The following is a 26,940-nucleotide window of genomic DNA, read 5'->3' on the forward strand; positions in this document are numbered from 1 at the left end:
AAAAAGTAGAAAATCACATGATATCACTTATATATGGGATATAAACCTAAAAGCAACAAATGAAGAGGACAAACAGAGACTCAGGGACATGGACTAGTGGTTACCAGAGGGTAGGGGGAAAGGGAGGAGGGGAGAGGTAGACAGGGATAAGGAGTCAAATGTAGGGGAGTAGGGGGAGGGTGAAGTGGGTAAAGGGGATCAAACATACAGTAACTGAAGGAAATTGGACTTTTGGTGGTAATCACACAATAGAATATATAGATATCAAATTATAATGTACACCTGAAAATTATATAAATGTTACCCCAATAAACTTAAAAAAAAAAAAAAAGAACCCAGCTCCCAAATCAGAACCACCATGGTGGTCAGAGACTAAGACTTGATATGATACAATGGGAAGGCACAGATTTTTGCCCTCAATGGACCTCAGTTCATAACCAGGCCTTGCCACTTTCTTAGAAAGTATGAACTTAGAAAGAACCTTGACCTCTAGTACTGAGGTCAAGTACTGAGTCTTAGTTTACTGCTCTGTAAAATAGATATGGCAAGCCCATCATGGAAAGACTATTACAAGGATTATGTAAAATATGTGGGGAAAGTACTTTCTACATTATAAAGACTAATACAAATGTTTTTTATATGTTGTATATAGGAAGTTTCCCTGGACTTAATGAAGGGGGCTGGGGAGAAAGCATAGAGAAAATACTTTTACTCAGTTATTCCCTACTCTTAAACAAAAGCGATTGCAATCAGTTAGAGCCAATGAGAGAGGTGTTCTCTCCACCACTGTATAGAGGCTTTGAGCTGTATCTTCTACTCTAACTTCTCTGGCTGCCATTGAAAGGTTTTGCATCTCAGAGTTGGTATGCACCTTGTCAAAGTCCTTTTGAAATTGATAAAGTGACCAGGCTTTTATAATTCCCTTAGGAGTTCAAGAGTAAGTGGGTTTCAAGTAAGAATATATTTTCTAATTTTCAACCATTTTTCCCCTTTTTCAGCTTCATCTCTATTAATGATTTGGACAGTGGAGAAATCAGCATATTAATTCATTTAGTTATGAGTTTACAGTGTGATGTGACAGCTAAAAAGGCCAGAACTATTTTGAGGTACAATTGAGGGAGCATTGTATCATGGGACAGAATAGCTGTTGTCCCTTTTTATAGACCTTCAGAGAGATGGCTTCTGGGATACAGTGTTCAATTTCTGGACATATCTAAGCCAGAGAGATTTAGATAAGCTGGAAGGGATTCAGTAAAAATGATTAAATAAATTAAAGAAAGCCTGTGTAGAATGTTCTTGCTCTCCTTCCTGGTCTTGTCCCATCAACCGTGCCACATAGCGATAGGAACTAGCTTATAGTTTTTTGGTTAATTACAGCTGAAACATGTTCCCTTGTCATCTGCTAAATTCCGCTGTTGTAGATACTGATATTCAATGTGGATGGATTTTTTTTTAACATTGACTTATATTCTCATCCCTAATGATGACTAATATATATACATCAAAATAGGTCGAAAAAGTAAACTGAGGCTGAAAATTTTAAGAGAAGCGAGGGGAAGAAGCAAAGGAGTTATTCATTGTATGTAATTATTACTGAACTAATTCAAGCTTGAAATAGTTACTAAATCTGTTGAGAGTGAATTTGGCTACAAGGCTCAGAAGCATTGGTGAAAGCTTTTCCAGGTCTCCACAGTGTGGTGTGGCCATATAAATGAGAACATAAACCAAGAGCCAGTCCAGTATGATTCATTTACTCCATCGCTAGTACTTCTTCCAGTTACACCATTTACCAAAAGACCCAGATACTGGTCCAATGGCAGAAACTATCTACAATCTCAAAAGTTCGCAGTCAAGAGGCTGTTCTTCTCATGTGTTTGATGGAAAATAAACCTTGACACGTCCATCAGGGGAACGGAGATGCTCAGGCACAGCTTCTCACTCCTCCCCAACCCAGGCCGTGGCTGGCTAAAGGAACGTATGCACTTATAGTTTGTTTCCAAAAAAATACAAGTTGCATGAATGAATTTGTGAATTAATCAGAATCTGTTTGTTCTCCGTTTTAACCCTGGGCATTGATTTTTTTTTTCTTCCTTCCCCAGAGCCCTTCAGTGCTGACGTCTGGGTTATGATGTTTGTGATGCTGCTCATCGTCTCAGCCGTGGCCGTCTTTGTCTTTGAGTACTTCAGCCCTGTGGGTTACAACAGGTGCCTCGCTGATGGCAGAGGTAAAGCCAGCCACGCTCATTGCATTTCTGCATTTTTCTATTCGTCAGTTTTGCATCTCTGTACTTCTCATTTGCTGTCTGCCTCTTCATTAGTTTATTCATTTTTGCAAATGAACTCTCAGCTTTCTATGTCACAAACTTGGTGACTTGTTGGAAATATCCCATTTAAGATGTTAGCTGGAATCTATATGTCCCCTCCCTGGCTCAAGCCTGACCTCAAACCCAGTTCTACCCCTAGGAAAATGAGAAAGCTGGCAGTAGATACATGTAGGATAACCATGTCAAAGGAAACTATTTCGATAGCCTTAGGCTATGAGCCATCCATCTGGTCAGATGGACTAACAAGGCAGACAATGCCCATATGTTAATAATAAGGAAAAATAGGCTGCCCTAGGGTATAGCAGGGTGATTGTGGCTGAAAGAATTCTCTACAGCCAAAGGGTCACCACTGAGGTACAACAACTCCAAAGCATGTGTCCTGCTCCAATCCCTCAGCCAGGGAGTATAGGAGTTAGGTATTGAAATATAATGGCCAGGAGGTTAACAATTCTCACCCACAGCTACTATTGGGGGCATCCAGTTTCCTGACTAGGTAGATCCAGAGATGTGTGTGTGTGTGTGTGTGTGTGTGTGTGTGTGTGTGTGTGTGTGTGTGTGTGTGTCTGTGTGTGTGTGTGAGAGAGAAAGAGAGAGACACAGAGAGAAACAGAGAGAGAGAGGAAGCGGGGAGGAGAGGAGAGGAGAGAGAGGCATTTATGAGACTTCACAAAAAGTTTTTAGATTTCTGAAGGGGGCTATGGGATCCTTATACATAGCTCTTTTAAAACTTCCTGAGAACCCCAGGATTAGAAAATATTACACCTTTTCTGAATCTTCTCCCATTCAGAATGTGAGCTTTATCCTGGAATTATGCCTCCAAGAGGAAAGATTCTTAACCCCAGCTACACATAAGAATTATCTTTGGAGCATTTAAAAAACAAAGGTGCATGGACCTCATTTTCTAACAGGTCCAGAATGGGGCTTAGACCATCGCATGTTTCAGAATAGTGGTTTTCCACCTCGGATGTGTATTAGAATACCCACTCCACCCCACATCAAGTCACTAAGACTCTCCGGGGTGCCAGGCAGCAGCATTTTGTAAACGCTGCCCTCATACAACTGCTGATGTCACAGTCCAGGCTGTGAAGCACCACTGTACTGAAGTATTTCCAGGTGCAGACCTACCTTCTTATTTGATGTGTGCATGATGGGTGGACATTTGGATGTCTCCAGAGGATGCTGTAGTCAGGGGTTTTCTGCCTGTGCCAAAGGGTCATCCAAAAGCCATGACCTACCCCCGCATCTGGATGGGCATTCGTAACAAGTGAAACATCTGAGAAGCACACGAGTATATATCTGTGTTGACCATGTCAAGAGCTAAAGTTAGTGTGCACTCTTCCCCACACTTGAAGGAAATCAAGGATGTAAAAATTCAGACTCAAAATTCAGAGCAAGGACTTATAATTATTCACTTACCAAATGATGCTTGTATTCACAAAGGAATTCAACATGGGACCACTTTAAACATCAGATCTCCTTGAGGCACTTTATAATGTATAAAACTTTGATTTATAAACATCTTTTTAGTTACACATCTGTTCCATGAAATAAGGTCCGCATGCACAGATGTGTGTGCACAGTTAGATATTTAGGCTCAACATGTATAGTCACCAATGATTTAGTTGGCTGAGCAGATGCTATCAGGATCACAGATAGTATCATAAGACCTGTGTTAATGTGTTGTAAAACTGTGCGGGCAGATGTTCATTTCTTCAGTGGAGGGGCTACATGCAGACCAAGACGTCAGGCAAGATTTCACCATTGCTAAGCAGAAAAAGCAGTAAGGTAACAAGACGTTTATCGGCAGAAGTCTTGGCATTATCTGTGCGAAGGTTGGGAGGAGGAAGGTCAAAGACAGCCTGCCTCACTGCACACAGATACACGTGGCAAAGCCAGGGGTCTATGACTTCCTCTCTGGGCTTCCTGTTATTCTTTTACACAGAAGCTGCTACCGTAGGAGACCATTTAGGAAGAGCTGGCATTGAAGTGGGGTCAGAGTTGTCTTTGAAACATTTAGTGTTAAGTGCTGGAAGCTATAGAAAAATTGGAATAAAGTGCATTGAAAGCCATCCTGCATCAGTGTGAATAAAATTGGAGGTCTATGACGATAGTAGAAAACGATTTCACACAATTCTTGCTGACCTTTTTTGAAGATGAAGTGCTTTCTTGGTAGCTACAAATATAAATTTTAGGAACAACAGAAATAAGGACACATGTGTGACAATAATGGGATAATTGCCTTTGCTATTCAGATTTGATGTGATCTTGAGGCTTCTGTACACATAGGGGTAGAAAGCTCTCCCCTTCCCCACTGCCTTGGCTGAGTCATGACCATAGTTGGAGCAAGATCCCACACACACCTCCAGGCTTCTGGTTTTTCTCCTAAGTAAACTCTCTTATGTCTTCCTGGGGGGTCTCAGGGGAAGAGAGATATAAGTTTTCAGCTTAAAAAGCTATCTGTAAAAGGGCTGGGTCTTAGTTAGAGAGTTTCCTGCTTTGAGCAGGAAATTAGCAGCTCTGTGTACTTGTACGTTTAAATAGAACCAGTGACTCTGTCTGAACTTTCTGTCCTCGTCTTTTCATTATGCCAGAGCCAGGCGGCCCGTCCTTCACCATCGGCAAAGCTATTTGGTTGCTCTGGGGTCTAGTGTTTAACAACTCCGTACCCGTGCAGAACCCAAAGGGGACCACCTCCAAGATCATGGTGTCGGTGTGGGCCTTCTTTGCTGTCATCTTTCTGGCCAGCTACACTGCCAACTTAGCTGCCTTCATGATCCAAGAGGAATATGTGGACCAGGTTTCCGGCCTGAGTGACAAAAAGGTAAGAGAACCATTTGAAACCTTTGATCTTTCCCTCAGTCCCATTCTGAGCCGTATTCAAAGTTCTCACGTACCTGTTAATTTTCTAAATCTTTAGAATCCACTGTTCTTTCTTATGTTTCCTTAAATTGGGAGCAGTAATCAGTTTCCCTACTGAAATAATATCACTTCACATTCGCCTCCTGATTTGCAAAAGGTTGTCACAAGCACACCCTGGGCTGCTAATAAAGGGCTTGGTATGTTAGCAGCTTTCTGAATACGTGGTACCTCTTGTCGGATACGCTTGGGCGGTCTGTCCACACAGGGCTGCGGTTCGGCGTGTTATTAGTGGGCCGCCCCATGTACCCACACCGAGGGCACTGGCCTGTTACGGCCTTCATTTTCCTCCCAGTGGTGTTTGGTTGTGGGCTCTCCCTTTGTGCTTCTACACACTCGTGTGTTCCCAGGGCTGAGCAGAGGGTTACTCCCCTTGTGTCCTGAGAGAAGTGACTGCTGTTTAACTGGGTGATTGTCCTATGTGGTGCTGATGAATGGGCTGGCCCCGTACCAATTGCAGGCCTCCTCGCTGGCCTGTGCAGTTAAGAGAAGAAGGAAAGTGTCTGCTGGTTTCCATCTTTTCTGAGTGAGGTTGTGCAAACGCATGCTAAATGCGTCTGACTCTCTGGATCTGCTGGAAGCATCACGGCTTCCATGGAGCTCTGTCTCCTGAGACCCTGACAACCAGACGGTCCAAGACTAGTGATAGGAGCTACCTTCATGGAGCCTCCAGTAAAGCTCATGGCTACTCCCAGAATAATTCTGGAGACTCACAACAAATTTCCTCTTCTGTTCCCTTAAGATTTAGAAAGTGTGATTTCCCACCCCTTCCCCGATGATGATGCTATGAAATGAAATATAGATGGGTGTGTCTTTAGACCAGAATGGTCAATAGTGAATGATATAGCACGTGGGTTAGGTTTTCTCAAGATAAAACTTTAAACACTCAGTAAATGGTTTGAGAAGAATTTGAAAAGGAGGAGATATTCTCTTTGGAGGCTCAGTTCTGATTTCTCCATCTACTCATCGCTACTCACCCAAAACAGTCTAAAGCATGTGAGGAAGATAAGGTTCTCAAGGGAATGAAAAAAATATATATATGAAATTCACTATGTTCACCTGTTCACATAATCTCTTTCTCTGATGTCTTCTTTTTCACTTTAGTTTTCTTCTTTATTTTAAAAATATTCCCTCTCTTGTATTTCTTTCTGTTTTAAGATTTTTCTTACTTCTCTCTTCTAACTCATATATTCATTCATATGAGTATTTATTCATATATTCATTCATTACTTAATTCATTTTTAAACCTTTCTGTCATTGCGCCTTTGTCCACATCCTTTCTTCATCATTATGATCCTCTTAGAAAATTTGAGTTGAATATCTATCTCCCTTCACCCCCATTATAACCACAGCCTTTTGTACCTATTTCCGTAACTTTAGCAGTGAGGCTATGAACTACTTCCTTGGGCCTCCATACTTGGATGTGGCATAGCAGAGGTCACCACACCCATCTTAAAACATGAATGTGGCAGAAACATGATAGATCATGTCTCCACGTGTGGATTTGCCAGAGCTGAGCCAGACCATGTCCTCACATCAGTATATGGCAGAGGGTCATGTCCCATCATAGACTATGGCCGGACCATGTTGCCATGTGATAAATAACATGGCAGAGGTGTGACGGGCCACAGCCCTTCTTGGGGCTCTGGGCTGTAAAGCAGAGGATCCATCATATTTATCATATTGTTTTCTTCATATGTCCCTGAGAATTGCTTAGGACACTGTATTTATCTTTCTCAGACCGTCATGAGCCACCCAGCAACAACTGAATGATCTTTTGTTTTAACTAAGCGTAATTGAGATGGAGGGAAATTATTTTCCCTTCTGTGGTTTTAAAAGAACATATCGTTCTAGGCTGCTTAAACGACAACGACTGTTTACCTATTCGTCCTCCACACCATGTTGGTTATGATCTGAAAAGTTGGATCCCATCAGTTCTTTGCTTAAAGTACTTCACTGTCTTTATTGCTTTTAGGGAAAAAAAGATTATCTTCTTCATATGTGGCTTTCAGAGCTTTTACGAAGGATTCCCAGTGTGCTCCAGCTGTTCAGTCTCATCAGCCAATGCTCACGTTCTTGCATCCTGTGTTCTAGGCATCCTCGACTCCTTATCCTCCCCAGCCATACCTCTATCCATGCATCTGCCTCGGATGTTCTTCTCCTTGCTTCTTCCCTCACCAAATTCCTACTGAAACTTCAAGGCCCAGATTGGAAATCACTTTATCTGTGGAGCTTTTCTTGGCTCATCTGGGCAGTTAATCATTCTCTCCTCCACCATGGCAGTCATTCACACCTTATTAGTGGGCCGCTCCATGGACACTTGTCTTCCACATTATAATGTAGTAATCTGTAGATCTGTACCTGACCGCATCTCCTTCTGTCTGTCCATAAGTACCAGAAGGTCAGTGGTCATAACTTGGTTATCATAAAAAATGCCTATGGGAAGAGAGGGAGGGAGGATATATTGACTTAAGAGCCTCTCGCACAGAGCAGTAGACTAAGCATTATAGGCAAAGAAAGCAACAAGGGAGCCAGAATTCTTTCACAGCTGTTTAATTTGAAAATGCTTCGAAATGGTTATCTCAGACATTTCAGAACTTTGCAAATGATAAAATAGTAAAGTGTAAGCATCCTACTAGAAAGTGTCAACATAATTTACATAATTATAGAAAACGTTTTAGTAACTAATGACATATAACTACATATCAGTGTCAGGAACAGTAATATAAATCAGAAAGAGAATTTTTTGGAAGTACACTTAAAATGTCAAAATTCTTATTCATTTTTTACTTCACAACACCTAAAGAAAACAAAGTCTCGGGACTGACTTTGCATTAGAGGAAGTGCATTCTGTGAATTTAGAAAAAAAGAAAAGAATAAAGTCATAAAAACAATAATATCCTGAATAGAAATGAGGTGATTTTGAAGATTCTTTTTTCAATGTAATTAAATTTTCTTCAAAGAAAGTAACATTTAAAATGGAGAGTTTCCTAAACTTGTTTTGATCATCTTGGATGATATATCTGTAACTCAGATCAAATGATAAATATCTTCTAGTTAAAATGGGAAGATATTTGTACTCATTAAATTTATATATTTTTAAGAAATTATCTTCAGTTTTATGGCAGAAAAATGTTCTCATGTCTCATTTATGTTAAAGTACAAAATCAAAATGTTCACAGTTAAATTTCCATGAAAACCTATTTGGGGGCTCCTTTTTACTGGGTGACTTCCATTTTTCAGTAGCATGTTACATCAGTGAATTCAGACTTTTTCCACTACTTGCTATAAATAAATATGGGTGCAAGTTCTAACAGTTAGCCACCCTACTGTACATTCCATCAGCTCCCTCAGTAGAAGGAGAATGTAAGGAATCTGGTGACATCTTTCTTCTCTTAACAAGGAGCCCACAATGCTAATTCTCATATTTCTCACCTATCCAGATGGATTTCTTCTTTTGCAGTCTGCCAACCACAGTATGAAGGGGAAAGAGCTTGGCCAGGTGATGGGACATTAATGCTGGGCACTGGGTACATTAAGTATGTTACATATATGTTATATGTGTAATCTTCATATAGGTTTGATTATTCTCATTTTACAAATAAAGACACTAAGACTCTGGGAAGGTTAGTGGCTTCCCTAAAGTCACACATTATTAAGTGACAGAGCCAAGGTTTGATTCTATGTATGTCTGGCTCAAAAATCATTTTGCCAGGTTGGCTCCCTTGTAGCTAATCCCAGACAAAGCTATGATGTAGCTAAGGGTTGGTATTGATACCCCTCCCCTCGCTACTTTCTCATTTAATTCCCTACCCTCTCTTTTAATGACTTTCTGTATCAGTTCCACTTAACACAACCCTTCTCAGGGCACATTCCACTCTGCCACTGCTAAGAGTACTATTCCTACTTCTGCTACTACTACCGATAATAATAATAAGTTGTCATTGTTAACATAAGTTCAGCAATAATATCTTTTAACATTTTTTCAGCTCTCACGAGCCAGGAATAACGCCAAATACATTACCTAGATTACCTTATGTAATGATGCTATTAATATCTTCATTCGTAGATGAGAAAACTAAAGCTCGGAGAGGTTACATTGTTTACCCTTCTGGTGTTCCTGGCTGCCGACACACACAATGGAACACACAATGTGCCACCCCGTCTTTCCAGTTAATCCCCTTTTCTTTCCACCTTCCCATCTACCTCATCAAAGTTTAACAAGTTAGATCCTTTTCCACTACTAACAGGTAGCTATCTGATTAACAGGTCTATAATATTTAGATAGTATTGTAACATTTGCACTTAATTTAATAAATCTTACAGAGATATTACTTTAAACAAAGAATAATGATGACTTCCAGTGATTGGGCAGACTAATGGCCCTCAAATTGATTTTAGCCAGAGCCTATGGTGACCCTGTGCTTTAAGCCACTGTTGGAGGGTAGGAGAGAGGTGGCAGCAGGAGAGAGAGGGGTCAATTATGGAGTCGGGGGGTGAAGAAAGCCTGCACGGAGGCAAAGGTGACTGGAGGCTGCCATCTGGCCATCAGGTCTGGCTGTGTACCTCTTCGCACTTTCCTACCACCAATGTGACACACAGCCGCATCATATTTTGCAGTACTTTTCTTGAAGGAATTAGAGGAACTTTATTAACTTCAAAATGTCATAAAGGTACTTATCAGCTTAATGTGGGCAGCCATCTTTGCCTACAACGTTGGAGATACAATTAGGACAGCCTACTCACAACTAAATGAGGACCCCATGATTTTTCTAGGTAATGATTATTCTGAGGTTCTGAGAAATCCTATCGGGTCTGAAAGTCACCTTTTGGGATATAGGTAGAGAATAACTTTGAAATCAACATGCAAACAAATGTCAATAACACATTTTGGAAGAAAACCAGCCTGATGATAAGCAATTTTACACCACAACCGCACCGAAACGTTTGTATGGTATTTGAGTATGTGTGAAGAAATGGGCCATGCTTTTCACTGCACAAATGTGTTTTCCTTGCCCTATTAACTTTAGGCTGAAAGCCAGTGGGAGACAGCTGACCTCAAGCCTGATCTGTCACAACCTGGTGCTGGCCCAGACTGTCTCGGTCAGACCATGGAACACTGGGCTAAAAATAGCTTACCAGGGAAGGCAGCAGGCCTGACTAGCTGGGGAGCTAGAAATGAGGACCTGAGCAGAACCTCTAGGTAACTGAGCAAAAAGTAAAGGTATGACTTATCGTGTGTGAGTCCTCTGGAGTTGTGAGGCAATTTGGTTGTCTTGTAACAGGAGGCCAAGAGCAGGTCTGGAGGAAGTGACACGAGAAGAAAACTCCCCAAACCCTAGGAAAATATAGAGTCCAGGACATGCACGGATAGGGGAAGGGACATCTGCCTGTTTGTTTCTTAATTAGCAGAGCCGATATGACGGTGTATGTGGACCACTGCACCAAGGACTGAGGCCCCTTCATTTCTGCCAGTGTGGCCTCCATCGAACAAGGCCCTGGGGCTTGGCCAGTCACACGTCTGTCAGTCAGGGTCAGCTGTCGTTACTTCTCTGGCTTTATTTGACAATAGGACTACTTATGTCTCTTCAATAGGCCCTCCTGAACCCCAATTCCTAAGACCATCTTGACTGAGACAGGAAATCCATACCCTCAGCTCAGCATCTGGGGAGCTTAGCAGTGGTCCCTCTCCCAGTCTCAGGGTACAGATGCTCCAGTGTTGACTGCTGTGCTCCCAAGCGGGCCCCAGAGTCTTTTCTCCTTCTTTTTTGTACCTTTATAGCACTGGAGTTTACTTTGTCCTGTTCTTGCTTTCTGACATTCCATGACTTCCTACGCAGTATCCTTGCCTCCCAGCTCTGCTATACTGTTGGGGCTGATAGTGGGTTGAATGGTGGCACCCAAAAAATGCATCTACATCCTAACCCCTGAAACCCGTGAATGTAAACCTTTTTTGGAAAGAAGATCTTTACAGATGTAACTAAGTTAAGGGTCTCGAGGTAAGATCATCCTGGATTATCCAGGTTGATGCTGACCCCAATGACAAGTGTCCTTAGAAGGGCAGAGAAAGATTTGACACAGAAGAGGAGAAGGCCACCAGAAGGCAGAAGCAGAGATTGGAGTGTCATGGCTACAAGGAATTCCTGGAGCCATGGGAAGCTGGAAGAGACAAGGAATGGATTCTCCCCTAGAGCCTCTGGAGGGAGCACAGCCCTGCTGACACCTTGATTTTGGACTTCTGGCCTCCAGAACTATGTGAGGATAAATTTGTATTGTTTTAAGCCACCAAGTCTGTGGTGGTTTGTCGTGGCAGCCACAGGAAACTAGCCACACTAACTAATACTAACGCCTTTTATAACCTGCACTCTGAGCTCAGTGCATCTAGACTTGGTGTTTCTCCTGCTTATCTCAGTCTCTGCCATCAGCCACCCAGCCCTGTCCTTCCAACATGGCGTTTCTTGTAGCAGGATTCCATCCAGTCCCTAGTCTCACTAATTTCATTTGCTTGGAATAACTGGTCTGCGTCATACTGAAGATTTGGAGAGACGTGTTTTACACGCAGAGAGAATCTTCTCCATGCTGGTTAATTTTAGGGAGACAATAAAAAACCTAAGTGCCATTGTGTGCTCTCTTTCGCTCTGTCCTTGAGCCTGATTAATGATAGTTTCTCATAGTATATAGTGTGTTATTTTTGTGCACACTTCCCACACAACCTCCTAGACCTCTTAGTATTAATGTCACTGTCAAAGACGATCGAGGACATGTTTTTGTAAGATGTATTATTTCCACAACTCTTTTCTGGGGGAAATAGTATTAATGCACCTCTCTCACATTCTTGATTGTGCTGTTTTGTTCAAATCACAGAACCGAAGGGACTTTGATTATCAGGCACAGGTGACATTTTTCTTTTCAAAGGCAAAACAGGTGTCTTCTCCATGTAGATGAACATATTACACAGGAATGCACACTCAACATACGTATGTGTGCATGTCTGTGTATCTCCATCCTCCAAAACTACATAAAGATAACAACATAACTGGGTAGTAAGAACTTTGTACTTGCAAAGCTATGTAAGGAACACAAGTTTCTCGTGTGCATAGAACATAAGCTTTACAGAGTGGTTACAAAGTGGATTTCAGGAAAGTTGACTTTCTTACCTGGAAAAAGAAGAAAATTTTGTCTCGTTCTGCTAATATTAGTGGAGCCACCTTTTTGTGAAATGAAACAAAATGAAAAGAAAGGGAAGAAAGAAGGGAAGGAGGAAAAAAAAAATGTCAGAACCTAATCTTTAGGAGAGATCTGCTCTGTATAACTCTTCTTAAAAAAAAGTTCCTATACCAGATATTAAAGGGATAGAAGCCTTCTTGGAGCCATAAAATATTTTAAAATGCAGCTATATAATGAGTATGCATTCACAATTTCCCCACCTGAATTGAATTGAGCTGGGCCCCAAATGAAAGCCAGCAATAAGCAACAAATAGCTTTAGTTAATAAAAATCAAAGCATACAGCACAGCATGCTGCACGTGGGCTTCGGGTGCTCTGGTTGTGGGAGAAGTTAGTGAGCACTTGTTTGAATTTGTTGGATCATTGAATGTCCGTGTGACTTCCACATGGGGCCTCTCCCCATCAGGCCATCTCTCCCAGATTGGGAATAGCAGGTGGCTCTGGGGACTCCCACAGAAGTTCAGATCTACTTATAGTGAAGACTCTGGATCTAAAAGAAGAGAGGTATTCCATTTAGCTGACTGTTGAAGGCACTTTCTTCATTCTGAAGTTTGTCTACATAACAAAAGAGAGTTCTTCAACATCCTTTCCTCTCCTTAAAAACAAAAGTTAGAAATAAGTGGTTTAGTCTAAGGGGCCTAATCTTTTTCCTGCTCACTAAATCTTGGCTTGTGGGTTGAGGATCGATTAAGAATTAGTGTTTCACTTCTGGACAATGAAATTCAAGTCCTTTGAGACAAATTAATGCAGCTATGAAAATTTATATGTGGCCAAAAGCATCAGGCCTGAAGTGAATCAGATTTTGAAGATGTCCGAATGATATTCGCAGTGAAAATTAAGGCCTGGGCTGGCTCTGGGCTGTTGTGGTTGTTTCTGCCTTTTAGCCCTTCCAATGCTGCTCCTTATTATAATGATGACAAGAGTGGACAAGGGCCTCAGTGGACTGCGTGCAGGCTGTTGTATTTTTGGAAGTTTTCTGCATATCTGGGCACATGCTACAGCCAGTGAAGGCCTGAGACTGCCTAAGCCTTGGGAAGCCCAACTCTTTAGTTTACAGTTCGATGTCAAGTTTTCCTTTCTAGCATGGGTCACCTAGAGCTATTGAAAGACCACTCACGGTCTGTAAACGCTGTCATCTCAGACATTTCTTCTGGTATTTTAATATAGTTCTTCTGGGGGAAGAGGGGGGACTTTAATTCAGAGTGTCAAGGGCATTAGCTCCAGGCCAACATGATCCTAAGAGCTGTTCAAGTGGAGAGAAGGAAATAAGCGGGCAAGCAAGCTCCCTCCCTGCGCAGGCGGCTTAGACTTTCAGGAGGAGGAATATCAGGGTCTCAAGTCTCAGTTTAAAAATTATGTAGTTAGTCTGTATGAGTCGTTCTTTCTCTCATGGGGGCACAGAATGGAGTGGCTGCTTGAGAAGGGAGTAGAGTGGAGTGTTGATATCAAAGTCACTTGGAGAACCCTTTCGAACTAAATAGGCCTCTGTCCACACATCTGGAAATAAAAAGGCAGAGAGTAAAAGCTCCCACCTGAGCAGAGCTTGTCAGGAGGCAGCCAGAAAACCAAAAGTCTTTTTAAAAGTTGTGAGACCCCTTCTGGTACTTTGGGGAGAAGGTATTAGAGGGATGTGGCATTGCCCCCTTACTCCCACTCCCCTAAAACCTACTGAAGGGGCTTTGAGGGGACCATTTGGAGAGCTTGGTGTTCACATTTTGTAGCTAGAATGGAGAAGGGGCTGGCATTTGACCCGTACCTGGGAGGACCGAGGCTGACAGGTGTTGGCTAGAACAGGTCCCTGGTAGGTGCGCCAGGCTCTGACCAGAGGTGGCATAGGTCTGCATTTCTTACAACTAGATTAGGCCACATGGAAATGAAAGAGTCAGTCTGGGCCCGGAGTGGAGGGAGGTGTTTTTCAACGTACTCTGCCCAAAAGGTTCCTGCCTAGGATGAGGCAACCAAATCAGAAATTTGCTGGAGAGGTGTCGCCCGATGGAGACTGGTGTAAGTGACTAGCAACGCTGAGGGAGTTAGACCAAAGTTCTCCCTGAGAGACTCTCTGGGGAACCCGTGAACTTGCCTGACGAGGAAAGGAGTCAGCTTTGAACCCCAGCCATGCCTAGAGAGCATCAGTGCAGGATCACTACAGCACCACCCAGATGCGTGCTTTCTTGCCTCTCAAGGCTCCTCCTTCTCCAGCTCCTCCTGCCTTTCAGCCCACCCCAGGGAGAGACTGAGAGCAACTAGATACAGGATCTGTAAGAGCTGACTTCACTTGGTTTTTATTTCTTGTCTAGCACATTGCCACTGGGGTTCTTGGGGCCAGATCTGTCTGGTTTTCTCTTCCCTTATTATTGAACATTTATTGAACTATTTAATGGACATATACTATGTGCGACGCCTATTGTTAGACTCTTCACATCTGTTGCTACTTTTAATGCTCATGCCCACCTGCTGAGATAGCGATTATTAACGTCCTTTTATAGATAAGGACAGACATGTAACGGTTAAGCAAATTCACTGAAGTCATATAGCTAGGAAGTGAGAGCGTCAGGATTTGATCCAGGGAGAGCTGACTCCACAGCCCACAGCTGTCCTGCTGTCTTGCACTGCTATGGCGCTATGTCTTCTTTCTGTGGACATGCTTCTAGAGGAAGGGGCATGCTTCTAGAGGCACTGGCCTGGTACAGCAGAATCCAAGCAAGCCCCCTGTCATGGGGACCCTTTCTGGCCCAGCTTCTTGGATTCGCAAGGGGGTGATTATGGACCCACATAGACCCATAGGCCACCTGCTACCCAGCTGCAAGTGCACAGGAACCTAGAGGAGACTTTGGTTCACTGGGACCTAGGAGAATCTCCAACAAGGGTTCTGTTATCATCATTTCTGTACTCACAGCCTCTTGCACATTTAAGAGCCACTTAGTCAATGAGTGTCGACTGAACGGATGGATCCAAGAGACATGGAATGTTGTCGTGGCCATGTTTTCTCTCTTCTAGGACGTAACCACTAAACTTACTTAATCCAGCTAGAAAGGATAAGATCGCAGTCTCAGGAACCTTCCCTTTAGGAGAAAAGAAAGGAAGATGGAGAGGGAAGAATTAGGGAGGAGGGAATTGTACCCTACTCCATCTCTCCATCTTCATCTTAGGAGGAAAATAAAACAAGAACAGTATTGACTGTTTCTCAAGTACTTCTTGTAAGGAGCTCATGAGTAGCTTAAGTCTATAAACTACCTTGATATTAAATTTGCTAAAAACTTAATTCCTTAAAACTTCCTCATACATCTCTCAGCTTGTCACTAGCTCCATAGTATGTTCTGAGTTAAGTGTAAGCCAGTTCCGTTTCTTGCAAGAACCGATTGCCAGCAAACCCTGAGATGGCTGAGACTCAGCCTTTTTTGAACTGAGTTCAAAAGCAATGTTGAACTGGGTATCATCCTGGCACTGAAGAAAGAATACTGTGGTGTCCAATGATGTCTCCTAGTGGCCTCAAATACAAATTGAACAAGATGGCTCACAGCATTACATTCTAAAGGACTCTGCAACCACAGACCTCCTGGGTAGAGGAACCTTTGGGAAGTGAACCTTTTATTGCTCCCAGAAAAAAAAAAAAATGCACTTGAACGCACAAGGCTATCCATTCACATGCCTTTACATGACATACACACCTATCCCTGCAAACACACACACACCACAGCGGGTTCAGATGCGTCTCCGACTAGGAGCATGGAGCAATTTTCTCCTTTTTCCTTTTCTCCTTATAAAAGTGCATCAAATTAATTGTGGCCAATTATGTACCAATCCCTTTCTGTATGCCAATCAGGGCTGTCTGACTGGGCAAGAGGCACGCTCACCTACTTCATTATGCAAATTGGTATTCAAAGGCTGAAGAACAATGCAGCCTGCAGTACAGCAGTGATTCCAGGCTGCTAATAGGAGGCTGCTGCCCGAGGAGTTGCTTCAACCTCTGATGATGATGACAGAGGGCCGAGAAGGATTCGAGTGGAGATGGAGGCAGTCAAAGTCATTGCCAGCTCTCAGAGTACCTGTTACCCTGGTATGAATCAGGCCCTGACTTGGAAGGTCACCATTAGGTCTGACAATATTCAGGACGATTTGGAGTCCACATAGTTTAGACAGAATAGCTTGATTCTTTAAATACCCCTGTGGTCTGACAACCATAAATAATATTTTGCAAACTATGGTCAAGCACCCATCAGCATGGGGTCAGATGTGACCAAACATGTACCAATACTCAGAATACCTGCAGTCAAGGACAAGCATGATCCACCATGAAAAGTGCACAAAAATAATCAACACACACACGCACACACAGAGGCAGAAATCAACGAACACTAAGATCTCACTCACACCGTGAGATTATTTTATTTGGAAAAGGCCTGTGCCATTCAGCCATTCGTTCGTTCAGGAACTACTATATGCAGAGAATTTGTTATTGTGCTCCCCAATAATCACAGTTGTGAGGACTTATTCTCTCTCTTACCTGCCTCACCTCGTTACCTGGTCCCAGCACTTCAGAATCTCCTCTTAAATTGGAATTACAATCTCACCTCTCAACCCCAAGTCATTGAAAAAAGGCTTTTAACAAAATTATGTAATTGTCACCCTCGTCCTCTCTGCTGGAGATGGTACGAGACAGACAGAGCACACAGCGGTGCGGGCATTTCTGCTCGGCAGCCGTGGTCTCGGTGAGTAGGTGGAATAGGGCTAGGAGGAGTTTGGCGTTGTGAAGCTGGGCAGTTTCCCAGCCGTCCTGAACAGTCTACATATTGCTACTTCAGTTTTCAATTCGAGGTATCATGAAATCACATGTCATCTAACACACCCATGCTCCATGATGAGTCCCTTTAGGATACAGTTGACCCATACCTGCGGCTGCTCCACCACCTCCCCCGCCCTTTGCGGTACCATCACTCCATGTGCGCTACTATGTACACATAAAAGGGACAACATTAAATCCTTGCGGCGTCGGAAGGATGTGTGGTTCGGTGAAGAAGAAGGAATCACTGCAAGAAAATGTCTCCCAAGGCAATCCACAAGCTGCGCCAATTGGTCTGTGTGACCACTATTTTTTTTTTTGGAATGCTTTCATGTGTTTATACTTCTAGTTTAAACATTCATATAAAAAGAACCAAAAACATTTAAACTATCATCTTCTTAAAATGTTTATATCTTGGGGACGTTGAGTGACGGTTTAATCGCAAATCAGTGTGACGTTTCTTAAGGTTATCTTGCTCTTAACGCCTAGATATGTACCCTTTGGACTGAAAAAACAGAGCTTTGATTTTATGGACATGGATCATGTAGAAAAATAGAGACTGTCGGGTTCAGATGCCCTGGAGAGGAGCTTAGGAAAACAGCAGGGCCCAGGAGGTGGGGTATGAATGTAGAAAGTGAAGTGCAAGGGCCACTAGCCCTAACCCCAAGCTAAGAAATTCTTCTGCTTTCCTCCAGTGCTTTATCACCCACCTCCTGCCCCTCTCCAATCCCCAGATACCCTCCCCCTGCCTGCCTACAACAGCCAGAACCCACCTTCGTCGCCCTCCACTAGAGTCACTGATCACAGCCCATTTCCTTCACTGCACTGTAAGCTCCTTGAGACAACAGACCTGACTTCAATAACTGTCCATTCGGCTCCTGGGACAGTGCCTGCTACATAATAGAAGCATGTTATGTGAATGAATATTTCCAGAACATAAACTAATAATATTAACATGAAAGTTCTGCCTGGATTAAATGGCCTTTAATGAGCTAACCATTTACAGGATTGTTTCTCTGGGGAAATGTATTTCTTTTTCTGAACAGCTGATTTATAAATGAACTTGAGGACAACATGTTCATAGGTTGGAGGCTGCCTATTAAAACTGCATTTCCAAAGCTAAAAATAAATTAACCTTTGTATGCTGTGTTCTTTTGCAATGTTAACAGCCATGGCCATCATCCATGGTGATCACTATACAAAACCACGTCAATAGTTATAGTCTCAGAGAGTGGACCAGTCATCAGTGATCACGAGTGGCATTCCCTAGGCTAGACGATTTACATTCTTTGTCTCATTTACTTCTCCTTCCAAACATTTTGGGCAAATGCTACTTCTGTTTTACAGAAGTGAAAACTTAAGACTCAACCCTTTTCAAGTATGTGCTATGGCTGAGCTCCTAAACCCCTCTGGTGCCTCAGTTTCCTAGTTATAAAACTGGGATAAAAGTGTTTCTTACATTATAGCTGTTGTGCTGATTAAAGACTTATGATGCCTATAAAGTGCTTAGAACAGTGCCCCATGCATACTAATCCTTCATTAAATGTTGAGACTCAGCTCTTTCTACAGGCCCAGGGTTTGCGCCTCAGTCCATCTCACAAAGTCCATGCTGTTTCCAGTTTATGATTAACATGTACTTGAAAGCCATAGAAAAACTGCTGCTACTAATTCACTTTAGAGCCCACATGCAGTCCTTCCGCCACCCTCTCTGCTCTGTGCACTTGCCTATTTCAATGAGATTCGAGGAAAAAGGGTTGGGAGTGGAGGACAAATAATATAAATATGTCAGGGCTGGAAAGGTATGCAAGGGAAAATGGAAGAGTCACTCTGCAGTGCTGAGACTCCCAGAAAATAGCTCTGAATTCAAGGATGCTGGAAGAAGGGTATCTGCTATGGGCAACAGGTGTCTGGTACCTCTTTGTAACCATCCTTGTCCTCTTGAGAGAAAGCACTTAGCATTCTCCTAGGTGCAGCCTAAGAGCTCTGAACATTCCTAAATCTGTATCTGTCACTCATCACTCTGATAGAAAAGTTACTTCAAATATGTTTTCGTTTGACTCCTGCCTCTACCCCAGTTTCTTTCACGGTGGGCAGATTACAAAATTGAGTCTTCCCTGCTTGTATGGTCTGTATTGCCAAAGAATTGCCTGTCCTTTTAGGGAAAAAAAAAAAAAAAAAGTAAACCTAACTGCTCCTACCTGAAGCTCTCTTGGAGACTTAGAAAAGAGCTTTAGCTTCACTGCAAATTATTGACAAAACCAGAGAATTTATAACATTCCTAAGTTTATCATTAAAACCCATTTTGACTAGTTTATTTAGCAGTAGAAAATATGTTCTGATTGTCATAAATAGTTGCTACTCCATCATAATTTGTTCATTAATGAAGGAAATATCGAGGCTCCCCAATGACCTTGAAATTCTCAGGATGTCAAGTTAGATGTGGGTTTAGGAGAACCTGAGACCCATTGGTTTCAGTCCTGGAAGCTCCTCTTCTCTCAGTTCCCAGCTCAGGGAACTCTCTTCCCACCCTCCATATCATTTAGGGTCTCTACTGATCAATCCCCCCTTAATGCGTTCTATATTAATGCACCTTACCTGTGTATCTGTATGACACAAATATAATGTAATGGTGTTGTCTTAATACTTAGTTTCACTGCTTTCCAGGCTCACCACCTACTCTCTTCATTTATTCATTCAGCAGATAGACCCCAAATAGCCACCATAAGCCACTTACTGGGACAGGTGATACTGCGCAAGCACATTATCACTCACCGTCTTGTCAGCTCTGAGCTCAGAGTCCAACCACATAGTTTATCTCAGGGATCCTAGAAGCTGCCACACTATTCATGGCTAAGGCCTAGAGGCCCTGGAATTAGAAAGATCCATAGTTCTGCTTCTTTATCTCAAAGGGTCTCCCCAGTACTGCCTCCTACCCTTTGTAAGCCCCTTGTTCAACCTGGATTCTGTCTCCTGGCAGAATCCTGCCCCTCTCCACAGTTCTTCGAATTAACTAAGGCCTCTGTTGTATCATCTGCCTAGCTTTTTATTTAAAATTTTGTATCCTCTGCACTTAGCGTAATACCTAGTACATAATAGCAACTAATTCAACAACTGTTTATTGGATGGTGACGAGTTACCCTGTGAGTAGGGTTGCCAGATTTAGCACCCACTTAAATTTGAATTTCTAATAAACCATGAATGTGGTTTCAGTACAAATATGTCCTGAAACTCATGGAAACCGTCCCTGGTGTTGGAGATGAGCTGGAAAATGTCTTGTCTCCTGGTCCAGTGAGAGAGACAGGCAGTGGAATGGTTCTTTAAACATAAAACGGCAAGTACAGTGACAGAGAAATTTTCTTGGGTGCTCCTTTCAGAGTTAAATAAACCTGGTCTTTTAAACTTTTGCCATAAGACTTGTTCCCTTTCCTTTAATCATTTTCTGAACCTTCTCAAATTTTAGTTGTGAGTTTTGTAAGTTACAGAAGAGAGAACACAGTGAACACAAAGCCCTCTGGCACATCACAGAGCCTGACCACGTCCTTCTCGAAACCTGCCACATTGCTCTTTGCTTCCCATTGTTATCAACTCATACAGCTTATGGTTCACTAGGGCTCCACAATCTTTTTGACCATGCCTTTGACAAAATCAGTTCCTGTCCCTTCTTACTCTGAGGCACTGTGGTTTACATCCTGTGAGAGTTACTTTGTATGCTTCCTAATTGAACTTCATCCTTTTAATATCCTCTTTCATCATGCTAGACTTTTTGTTTTGATGTTTAATTTTGTTTCCCAGATGGCCAGCCATCCAATCCAACTTAGTGTCATAAGCAATTTCAAGAGCAAGTTTTCCATCCTGTCATCTAAGTTATTAAAGAAAATGAGACCTTTCCCTGTATATTTTGTAAGTTAACCCACACTCCCAACTCAAGCCGATCATGTCTACCCTTCCACCTGCCTAGTCACAGAGGCCTCTTATTTGATAAAGAGAAACTTTCTTTCCATCTTACTCTGGCATTGGATAGAGACTTATTCTGTTAATTGACTCCTCCTTTGGAATTTATAAAAGAATTTTGAAGTAGGCCAGCTTCTCTGTAACCTATGGACAAAGGAAACATGACACCCACACTTGGAACCATTCAAAGGACCCAGTGGCCTGCTATCTGAAAAGAATCATCATAGAGCTCACTAAGGAAACCTTTGAATAACTTCCTGCTAGGTTGCTGAGAAAATATTCCCATCAGTGTGCATATTTCCCTCTAATTACGTCCACCCAGACAAGGATTTTAAAAATAAAAGTGTGACATGGACTCATCTGGATTATTTACCCAAATATATGTTGCAATTTATAGGCAAGCTCTCCTGCCAGTAATTTTATCCCTGCAACCCATTAGCTTATTCTAGAATAGGTCTCTTTTCCAAGCCTGAGATGTAACATACTTTGGGTTTTAAGTGGAAAAATAAATTTTAATATGTTTATCTGATGCACACTTGAAGTTGTTCCTCTGAAAATTCACATCAGACCAAGCTAGTGGGCCTAGCTTCAAAGAGGGAGGCACTTACAAGAGGTATGTTGTTAGAGACAAGAGTTTTCAGGGAACAGGGTCATTGTGTCCCTGAAAGACAGTCTAAGCTCAAGACATCTGTGGGGCAGGCCACCAGATAAGCATCCTGTCTCAAATCTGGAAGAGGCTCTAAAATTGCTTTATCTCTCCCTGTCTTTCTCTTTCTTTGCATTAATGGAAATTATGTTATGTGGTGTGACATACTAATATTTAACATATTTACAATGTTTATTTGCCTTTCCTACAAGACCATATCCTCTATGAGGGCAAGAATTTTGTCCTTGTTTACTGATGCGTCCACAATAACTATAACAGAGTTTAGCAAATATAGGTGCTCAAATATTTGTTAAAGAATGAATTAATGAATCATGAATGAATAAATGAATGGATGAGAAGACAGTTGTATCACTTACTTAGTGTTCATAGTATGAGCCAATACTTCATTAGCCATTTGAATTTGAGAAACAGTGGGAGATAGTTTCATAACTAATAGTTGTGGGGGGGGGGAGGAAGAGAAGGTAATATAGATAAGAAATATTTGACACTTATAGTCTCAGATAAAATTTGATCATCTGAAATCATCTAAATCTTAGAGCAGATATTTAAAAAGAATACTGAATAAGTGGAGTCTCCAACTGTACTACTATTATGGCTTATCAGATCTTAAATGATAAAGTGATTTCAGGACTTATTTGGCAAGATACTTGATTTCTTTGAAACCCCTGATTGCTCCTCACCTCATGTATGAGAAGACTACAGTAGGCCCCCCTCTGTGTGTCTGTGCTCTAAGCCTCCCCTGCCTCTGAATGTGAGATCTCAGCTTCTCAGCCAGCCAGTTGTTCACTGAGTGCTTTCTACTTCCTGATCACTCATCTAACAAGAAGTAGCCAACCCTGAAATAACTATCACAGTGCCACTTTCCGCTTTCAGATATAAATGATAACAAAACAAGCACAATCTCTTAAACCATCTGTGATTTTTTTTGTATTTAAATTCTGGTGTAGTGTCCACATCCCAGTTTCATGATGCATAGCAGGTGCTCATCGAATATGTCTAAATGAAGGGTAACCCTAAAGAGGAATGTGAATTAATGTAGTTTAGAATGATTTGCAACAGAAAGGTTGAAAGTAAAAGGGACTTAACCCTCAGTCAGAGATGGAAAAATTAAATGCCATTCCTCTACTGATATGGTTATTGATCTTCTACTTTCGTAGCAGTTATCTTGTAATAATTGTGTTAGCATTGTAACTGGAGTCTCGTTAAGGATAATTTAGGCACGTTGGACTTTCACAGTCCCTAAAGGACTGGGGCGTGGAAGCATCTGCCTTCTCATGCTGTTGACTCTGGTGCAGTGCCCGGTGCCAAGTGAGTACTCAGTATGTGTGTGGTGACCGGTCAAAGGAGGGGATGGATGGGACAGGAACGGAGAATGGCTGTTTGGTCTTAAACACCTAATGAACTGCCGAGGCCTCTGCTTCCTGCTCGGTACAGTGAGGAATTTATTCAATCAGCTTTTCTCAGCCTCTATTTCACAGTCTACAAGTGTTCTGGGAGATGTAATGGATAATCTTAAAAAAAAAATCCATGGCAAAATTTGTTCAGGAAAATGCTGTGTCAAGGTAAGTTTCTTTCTCGAAAGACTTGTCAGAGCCCTCTCCTGTGAGGGTCCATTGTGAACCCCAGAAAGGGATTCAGTATGCTCGGTAGGGTCCCTGAGGCTCCCTCCCATGCTGACATTCTGTAAACTGGAGTGCCCCCACGTAGGGCTGACTTTATTGACCAAAGCAAGAAGTTCTGCTGTGCTGTAAATGGGTCACAATGTGACCGTGTATGCACATGCTGGCATTTCCATTTCTCAGTATGGAATTGACTGCTCTGAACGATTGCCAGGAAAGCAGAGGTGTGCCTTTCGCTGTGACATGCCCCCCCCACAACATCCCCGCCCCAGATCTTCACTTGCCCTCAGCCCTGCCTGGTGCAGACCTTTGTCAACTAGTCGACTTCAGCTTCATTACTCTGAAGATATTGCTGCTGTGGTAGGAACCGCAGGTTATCATGCTAACAACTGGAGCACCCCTCGATTCACTGGGGCATCTTGCATATGGAAACCCTGGTGGGAACCTTCAGTATTCTCCCCAAAACTATATATGAGCTGCTGGGGCTTCTAGTGAAGCTCTGGAATCCCAGTTTCCATGGTGAATCCAGCTTTACCCTTTACTTAAAATATTTCAGGGCAAGTTCTCCTTGCTTAGCACCCACGGCTTTTATAAAATATCTGCAGCCATCCTTGCATTCTCACAGGTTGGCCTGTGAAGTGGAGTGGAGTGGATGGAGGCCACACCTCTTTGTAACAGTCTCAGCGAAGGATAGGTTGAGGGAGCACAAGCAAGGCCACCTGTAACACACAGGATGACTTAAGGATAAAACTCAAATGCCTTAATCCTTATGCCTCTGTTTCGCTCCATCTCCATGTTATTATAATTATCTCCAACTCTGTCATATTTTTGGTGCCAAAGAAATATTCATATGCTTTGTCAAGTCCTAAATTTGACAAGCTCTTGTGGGATCTCAAATCTGATATATTTTTCAAAAGGAAAATGGAGAATGTGCCAGGAAAGATGTCCTCAGCTGGCATGAGGACATATTAACTCCTTAGTCACCAGGGATGCCAGAATAGCACTAGATCTGAAAAATATTCGTGCTCAACTGTGTGTTGCATGATAATGCATTAACCAGTAAGGAAGGTATTTTGAATTATTTTTTAGTATAATAAATGTATCCATATTTATGCTATTCAATTCATTCATTCATGCATGCATGCATGCATTCATTCATTCATACTAAGAGCCTACTAACTGCCAGGTACTGTTCTAGATGCTAGAGAGACAGCAGTGATCAAAACAGACAAAATCCTTCATATCACTTGCATTCTAAAGGAGGTGGGGGGCAGAAATTAAATTGAAAAGGCAATTATATATAATATGAGAAGATGTTAACTGCTGCAGAGAAAAATAAAGCAGAGAAGGGAGATAATGAGTGTTGGCAGAGGAGTTGCAGTTTTAAGTGGGGTGGTCAGGGAAGGCCTCAGTGAGAAGACCATCAAGTCTGACCTGAAGTTAGTGAGGGAGCGATGCTTAGCTGGGGCTTTGCTAGCAGAGAGAAGCACAGGCTAGGGCAGGAGTTTGCCTGGTGTCTCCTAGGAGCTGCGAGGAGGCCACTGTGGCTGCTGAGTGGCAGAAGATGAGGTGGTGGGGATGAGCTTGACTCTACCACTTCCTCCCCTCCCTTCTTCTGAACTGGATTCTGCCAGGGCTTCCATTTTGATGTCTTTTTCAGATATTCCTCCCATTACATTCTCCCTGAACATAGGCCAGATCCTTAGTCGTTTCTCCAGTGAATATCCCTGCTCTCTGTTTTTAAGCCTTACACCTGAGCCAGATAACGACACCTAAGTGTCGGGCGTGCGCATTGCGTTTTTCCCCAGCCTGACCATTCGGTGTGCTCTATGGTATGGTTTCTCTCTGGGCACCAGCTGTGTTCCGTATTAACACGTACGAACATTCTTTTCAACTTCGGTTAAGACACAGCGCTCGGGTCCCTCTGCGTCTTTGTTCATGCCACTCCTCTTGCCCCAGTGCCCCGCCCACACCTCTGCCTGTATAATCCTCCGCCGGTCTGAAGGAGGCAGCTCTACTTCAGCTTCCTCTCCGTGGTCTCCCCATCACGGTCCTCTCATGATGATGCCCATTCCCTCTAGGCTTCTATCGCCTTTACTTGCCTCACATCCCATTTGGAACTTGGCATACTTATTTAGCCGTAGGATTTTTCTATTCTATACATGTTTGCTGAGCATCTGTTCTATGTGTATAGAACTCCGTGGTGTATTTTACAGTAAAGTGTAAGGACCCTGCATTTGAATCCTTGTTCTGCTAGTTTCTAGCTCTATGGCCTTGTTCAAATTACTTACCTCTCTGAGCATCAGTTTCCTTGTCTGTTAAATGAGGATCGTAATACTTACTTTGTATAGGGCTGATGGGAAGATTAATGCTTTACTATATGTAAATTGTGTGGTACATTAATATAGAAATGTTAGCTGCTGTTGTCATTATATTATCTTATTTCCAACTGAACTGTGCATAGGAATTGGATCTGTTGTCTCATTTCATTTTAGATATTCATTTCAGAGCTCACTGACTTATGCATGGATTATGGGCAGTAAATGTGTATTTGATGATGCTCTTTTATGGCCAGACACAGGACTTTGCTGAACACCTAAGACCTCAGGGTACAGGTCATGTCATAATAAAGTTAATACAGGAATAAACCCGTTTGCTCTGTTCTCTAGCTCAGGGACCAGACCTCAGCTAGCTAGCATGAAGTGTAATGCTATTATCTGATTTTAGGAAATATTTATTAAGGCCTACATATCCAAATTTTGTAAAATGCAAAAGAAACAATTGCTTTATTAGGAGGAGAACTGATAATTAACTAAAATCCAAGAATCTGAAGAACTGGTATTTTGTTTTCTACAACCTCTTGTTTTAGCCACAGCAGGAAGGGTAGTGACAGGAGTAGAAGGAATTCCATTCCCTCCGCCACCTCCTCCCCTCCAGAGCCTGTCATAGGAACCCCAGCTCCACACTGAGCTCAGAGAGGCAAGGGGCTCCTACCCCAGCAGCACAGCATCCAGAGTTGTAAAGACATACTTACCAGGCGTCTTACAATCAAGTGGAAACGTAGATGTATTTGCCACTGTGGGCAATCATAGCACTAGTATTAATAATAAGACCAAAAAGAGCAGAAACAAATAAGGTGTTGAGTGCTTACTGTATGCTAACTCACTTTCTGGCACTAGCGAAATAGCTTCAGGTTCTGCAGGGGTCCAGGAAGGGAGCTGAGTTAATTTCGGCAATTTTATTTTATACCTATATTTTCTCATTACATTCTGTATTGTTATTGTTATCACAATTTAGTCACCTACTCTGAATGAATTTCAACAATATTCTCTCCAATTAATAATGTATAATGAAATGTAAAAATAATTATTTTTTCTCTCACCTCCATCCCCAATTATAACTTTCATGAAAGTGAAGAGTCTGACTTTCTAATCCATCGCTGTGTCCACAGCCAAGT

General features: G+C 42.4%; 1 protein-coding gene across 1 annotated transcript in view; it reads left to right on the forward strand.

The window, feature by feature from the left end:
• The window catches only part of GRIN2B (glutamate ionotropic receptor NMDA type subunit 2B), a 409,687-nt gene that overhangs the window by 361,620 nt on the left and 21,127 nt on the right, over window positions 1–26,940 (forward strand). The window contains exons 8-9 of the mRNA XM_011375988.1: window positions 2,100–2,225; window positions 4,916–5,145. Of these exons, the coding sequence (XP_011374290.1) occupies window positions 2,100–2,225; window positions 4,916–5,145 (356 nt within the window). The remainder of the gene's footprint in view (window positions 1–2,099; window positions 2,226–4,915; window positions 5,146–26,940) is intronic.

The sequence above is a fragment of the Pteropus vampyrus genome, unplaced genomic scaffold (genome assembly GCF_000151845.1).
Source record: "Pteropus vampyrus isolate Shadow unplaced genomic scaffold, Pvam_2.0 Scaffold283, whole genome shotgun sequence".
In the NCBI taxonomy this organism is placed as follows: domain Eukaryota; kingdom Metazoa; phylum Chordata; class Mammalia; order Chiroptera; family Pteropodidae; genus Pteropus; species Pteropus vampyrus.